Source organism: Oncorhynchus tshawytscha, unplaced genomic scaffold (genome assembly GCF_018296145.1).
Source record: "Oncorhynchus tshawytscha isolate Ot180627B unplaced genomic scaffold, Otsh_v2.0 Un_contig_7690_pilon_pilon, whole genome shotgun sequence".
NCBI classification, from domain to species: Eukaryota; Metazoa; Chordata; class Actinopteri; order Salmoniformes; family Salmonidae; genus Oncorhynchus; species Oncorhynchus tshawytscha.
In genome coordinates, this window is record NW_024607437.1 from 1,439 (window position 1) to 7,177 (window position 5,739).

General features: G+C 40.4%; 1 protein-coding gene across 1 annotated transcript; it reads right to left on the bottom strand.

Annotated features, from left to right (window-relative positions):
- Positions 1-692: 692 nt before the first annotated feature.
- LOC121838763 (NLR family CARD domain-containing protein 3-like) lies at positions 693-5,307 on the bottom strand. The gene is made up of 4 exons (XM_042312449.1): positions 5,235-5,307; positions 5,098-5,187; positions 2,966-4,727; positions 693-942 (listed from the first exon to the last, which is right to left on the bottom strand). Exons 1-4 carry the CDS (start codon positions 5,305-5,307, stop codon positions 708-710), a joined length of 2,160 nt encoding a protein of 719 aa, XP_042168383.1. The 3' UTR covers positions 693-707.
- Between the last annotated feature and the right edge of the window lie 432 nt (positions 5,308-5,739).

Consider the following 5,739-nt stretch of genomic DNA (forward strand, 5'->3'; position numbering starts at 1 on the left):
CTCTACACAGCACCTGTCCCCAGTCCTCAAATCTCTCTGGGTGATCAGGATACGGCTGCTTCTCTCTCCTCCATGTCACCTTTCTGTTCTCCTCAGACAGAGAGAGGAGTCTGTTTACTGTGTTTAGGTCCAGTGTGAGATCAAAGACATCTGATGGATGAAACCAGACACAATATTAGAAATCATCATCATTCACATTAGAATGTTAACTCACTTTTCACTAATTCATTTAATGTAGATGTTTCTAGGTATCAAAATGAGAAGTTAAGGTAACTTGAGACTTGTTAAATGATCATATCTTATACTGTATGGTAATATAAAACACACTTATTCCCATTAATTACACACACACACACACACACAGTCAAATCAACTCTTTGTAAACATTGGTGTCCCTGATTTCTGCTTCTGTAGAACTACAGCTGATATTTAATATGACCAAGTAAGTAATGATGATGGACTTAACTTGAATTAAGACATATTCTTAGTCATATTCTTCACAGCAGTCAACACTCACATTTTCTAAGTCCAGGTTTCATTGTGTTCTCTCCACCATGTTCCACACTGTAGCGGTAAGCAGAAGAACAGACAGTCATGAGGGATACACCTGAACTCACACACACACACACACACACACACACACACACACACACACACACACACACACACACACATACTTTGTCCAAGCGGTGGTAAGAATGTTTGTCTTAACTAGCCTGATAAGTCAAACATGTCTGATATGAATATTGACATAAACCCTCTACATACTTGAGTTTCTCCAGTCTGCAGTGTGGATCCTCCAGTCCAGCAGAGAGCAGTCTGACTCCTGAGTCTCCTGGGTGATTGTAGCTCAGGTCCAGCTCTCTCAGGTGTGAGGGGTTTGACTCCAGAGCTGAGACCAGAGAAGCACAGCCTTCCTCTGTGACTAGACAGCCTGACAGCCTGCAAAGAGTCAAATCATATTAAAATCACACTGATATTCTTTGGTGGTGAAAATAGTGGCAGTATATTTTTTCAACATATTCAGATATATCAGTGTCCTGAAACCTTCCATATCTATTCGTAAAATAGTGTATCATCATAAAAAATGACAAATGATCAAAGTATTGCCTGCAGATAGAAACATGTATAGTACAAATATTATAGTAGACTGACCAGACCAGTTTAAAAAGCAGTATCAGTCAGAAGACAGACAGTGAGGTATCAGATTTAGATTGTATTGAGTATACAGTCCACACCATATCTATTTAGACAGTGAGGTATCAGATTTAGATTGTATTGAGTATACAGTCCACACCATACCATATCCACACCATATCTATTTAGACAGTGAGGTATCAGATTTAGATTGTATTGAGTATACAGTCCACACCATATCTATTTTGACAGTGAGGTATACAGTCCACACCATATCTATTTAGACAGTGATATCTGTATTTTACATTATCTATTTTGACAGTGAGGTATGTTAGCCATTATAGCCATTAGCATATATATGATTAAATATTATCTGATGTTGGTTGTGTGAGGTGTCTGCATTTGTGCACTGGAGCATCATTATGAGATTAAACAACTGCTTGCTACTTGCCTGTTTTGTGTGTGACAAGAACTGAGTAACATGGTGTGACCTGCATGTTGCAAAACTGTAGATAACAGCCCAGCAGATGCTTTGTCCTTGTGTTTGTATGTAACAATATTGAGCACATGGTGTGACTTGCTGTGTCTTACAAAGTTGTGAACAGTAAGAACCAGAACATGGATACATCGATGGAGGGAGAACTCCAAGAAGCGGGGACCCGCCTGAGCACCTGCAATAGGCTGAGCAAGTTTAAACCACGCCCAGCCTCTACTGTGATAGGCCAACAGATGGGTTGGAACAATATCACAGTATAAGAATACTGTTTACATACATCTTGTCAGTTCTCTGTTCTGCCCTGCGTGGTATTACAGTGAGCCCGTATATACGAAAGTTGCATTTGCCATTTATTACTTAGCTAATAAAAATACATAGTATAAAATCGGTGACTCATTGTTATATTTATCCTGATACCAGATTCGAATTTACGCAACTCTAACAGGTATCAGATGTAGATTGTATTGAGTATGTCAGTGTCAAAATGACGTCTATGTTCCAGTTCAACACCGTATTACCACAATACATGGTTACATTCAGGCCAGGTCCATCAACACTGAGACTCCCAGGCGTGTTAATAACAGAGTGATAGCACCGTAATAACAGAAATATAGGGATACTTAAAACATGAACTTATCAATCTACCACTTTTCTTGAACCCGTCTAGGACTGGGGTTCCGCTAGCGCCAACAGTCAATTAAATTGCAGGGCGCCAAATGCAAATCTCAGAAATCTAATTTCTCAAACATACAAGTATTAGTCACCATTTTAAAGACACAATTAACCTCTTAAAGCTAGGGGCACTAGCTTCACTGTCCAAACACATATGGTGTGGACTATGTGTGTCTGGTAAACACATGTGGATCTGGTGAACAGTTATCACTTGTTGACCAACTACAGGAATACTGACCTCAGAGTCTCCAGTTTACAGTGGGGATTCCCCAGTCCAGCAGAGAGCAGCTTCACTCCTGAATCCTTCAGGTCATTGTTACTCAGGTCCAGCTCTCTCAGGTGTGAGGGGTTTGACCTCAGAGCTGAGACCAGAGAAGCACAGCCTTCCTCTGTGACTCCACAGCCTGACAGCCTGACAAAGAGATCATCATGACTTCACAAACACACTGTTAATTTAACACCAGTAGTGTAGAAGGACAATGGCAGATGCATTTGGTTTATTCTCCCAAACAACATATAGATTCATCTTCCGTCTCCTAGAACTGTGTTTGTCATTTTGTTATACTAATGTGTTATTCATTATGTTTTTCTTATAATATATATTTTACTCTAATATTTCTTCCTGATGAATAGTTCTTATATGTCATTTTATTTACTCACAGAACAGCTCTGGAGGCTTTGACCACTGGCAGCAGCCTCAGAAGACCTTCCTCTGATCTGGAGAATTTATTCAGGTCAAACACATCCATTTCCTTTTCTGAAGTCAGCAACACAAAGACCAGAGCTGACCACTGTGCAGGTGACAGGTTGGGTTTTGAGAGACTTCCTGATCTCAGGAAGCTTTGGATCTCCTCCACTAGAGAATAGTCATTCAGTTCATTCAGACAGTGGAAAAGATTGATGCTCCTCTCTGGAGAGGGATTCTCCCTGATCTTCTCCTTGATGTACTTGACAGTTTCTTGATGAGTTTGTGAGCTGCTTCTTGAATTTGTCAGTAGACCTCGTAAGTGCTTCTGATTGGACTCCAGTGAGAGGCCCAGAAGGAAGCGGAGGAAAAGGTCCAGGTTTCCTGTCTCACTTTGTAAGGCTTTATCCACAGCACTCTTGTAGACAGTAACTTCAGACTCATCTTTTGTTTGCAGTTTGGCCATTAGATTCTCATTGTTGTTGATGAATGAGAGGAACACATATACAGCAGCCAGAAACTCCTGAATGCTCAGATGAACAAAGCAGTACACCTTGTTCTGGTACAGCCCACATTCCTCTTTAAAGATCTGTGTGCACAATCCTGAGTACACTGAGGCTTCATTTACATCAATGCCAGCCTCTTTCAGGTCTTCTTCATAGAAAATCAGATTGCCATTCACAAGCTGTTGAAAAGCAAGTTTTCCCAGTGACAGAATGATCTCTTTATTCCAGTGTGGACCTGTCTCTTCTTTCCCAATATACTTTTCTTTCCTCTGTTTGGTATGAAACACCACAAGGTGTGTGTACATCTCAGTCAGGGTCTTGGGCATCTCTTCTCTCTTATGTTTCAGCATGTGTTCAAGGACTGTTGCAGAAATCCAACAGAAGACTGGAATGTGGCACATGATGTGGAGGCTCCTTGATGTCTTTATGTGTGAGATGATTCTGCTGGCCAGGTCCTCATCACTGAATCTCTTCCTGAAGTACTCCTCCTTCTGTGGGTCATTGAACCCTCGTACCTCTGTCACCTGGTCAACACACCCTGAAGGGATCTTATTGGCTGCTGCAGGTCGGGTAGTTATCCAGAGGAGAGCAGAGGGAAGCAGATTTCCCTTGATGAGATTTGTCAGCAGAACATCCACTGAGGTTGACTCTGTGACGTCCCAACAGATCTTGTTCTTCTGGAAGTCTAGGGGCAGTCGGCACTCATCCAGACCATCAAAGATGAACAGAACTTTGTACTTGTTGTAGTTGGAGATTCCTGATTGTTTGGTTTCCATTGAGAAGTGATTGAGAAGTTCAATGAAAGTGTTTTCCCCTTTCATCAAATTCAGCTCCCGAAAAGGGAATGAAAATACAAATTGGACATCCTGATTGGCTTTTCCTTCAGCCCAGTCCAGAATGAACTTCTGCACAGAGACTGTTTTTCCAATTCCAGCGACTCCCTTTGTCAGCATAGTTCTGATAGGTTTATCTTGTCCAGTTATGGGTTTGAAGATGTCGTTACATTTGATTGCAGTATCTAGTCTTGCTGGTTTCCTGGTTGTTGTCTCAATCTGTCTCAGCTCATGTTCATTGTTGACCTCTCCTGTTCCGCCCTCTGTGATGTAGAGCTCTGTGTAGATCTTATTGAGAAGTGTTGGATTTCCTTGTTTAGCGATACCCTCAAATACACATTGAAACTTCTTCTTTAGATTAGATTTGAGTTCACGTTGGCAAATCACAGCAAGCTCATCTGAATGAAGAAATAACACAGAGGATATTAATATTACTGTTTTAGTGCCTACAGTATATAGGACTGTTATAAAGTTTTAAATTACAATAATGTATTATCTTAACTGACTGTATAAATGTGTATTTGATTACAGATGATTGACATAATTATTGATGGTCTTATTAATGCTGTATTATTAATTTTTCTCTTTCCCTCCCTCCCTCTCTAAATAAATCACCACAACACATCCTGCTGCTACTTGATGAGGTCACCAGGTGTTGTGTTAAGGCTGCTACAATATCATTGAGTTACACAGCTACTTTAGCTGTACTTTAGCTACAGCTTTTAAATGTTATAAAACAGTATTCAACATGAGACAGACAGCTCTTACATTTCTCCAGTGTGTCACAAGCTCCTTCTGGTTCATTTTCCTCAGGATGTGCAGTGTGATCTTCAGAGCCCCCTCTCTGGCACTGCTCTCCTGCTTCTCATCTTCAGCATCCACCACTTCCTTATCCTGCTTCTGACTCTCAAAGCCTTCTGGGAGTTCTGGACTAAGAATCCTCTTGAATATCTTCAGCTTGTTCTTCACAAATGTCATAATATTCTCTTCAAGCAACTGAAATAAATAAAGTAAATAAGTTAAGCAAGAGAATAAATGCTTTCTCAATAACACATTAATGAATGATTGACAGATCAACTTTATTTGAGGTTAACAAAAACAAATGTACATAACAGGACCACATACACTGAATATGGAGTCCAGGTCTGTTTGATGACTCTGGGAAGACTGACCACTGAGAATCTCTGACTCTGATCTCACCTGTTGGTTTCTGTGGACAAAACATTAGATCAAATCTCCTCATCCAGGGAGTGCACACACACACACACACACACACACACACACACAGAGGGAGGGAATGTTGTGTTTGTTTAATATTGTTTTTGGACTATGAAAATGAAAAAGGATTAGCATATGGATGATGAAAACAACAAACAAAATTGAAAATAAATGACTAGTGTCATGATCGTC

Excerpts from the sequence above, each read along its gene's own strand:
- LOC121838763 (XM_042312449.1), bottom strand. The coding sequence starts at position 5,307 with ATGACATTTGTGAAGAACAAGCTGAAGATATTCAAGAGGATTCTTAGT. Across the intron at positions 4,728-5,097 it reads TTGTGACACACTGGAGAAAT|ATGAGCTTGCTGTGATTTGC; the intron begins GTAAGAGCTGTC and ends TTCTTCATTCAG. Across the intron at positions 943-2,965 it reads AAAGCCTCCAGAGCTGTTCT|GCTGTCAGGCTGTCTAGTCA; the intron begins GTGAGTAAATAA and ends GACTCTTTGCAG.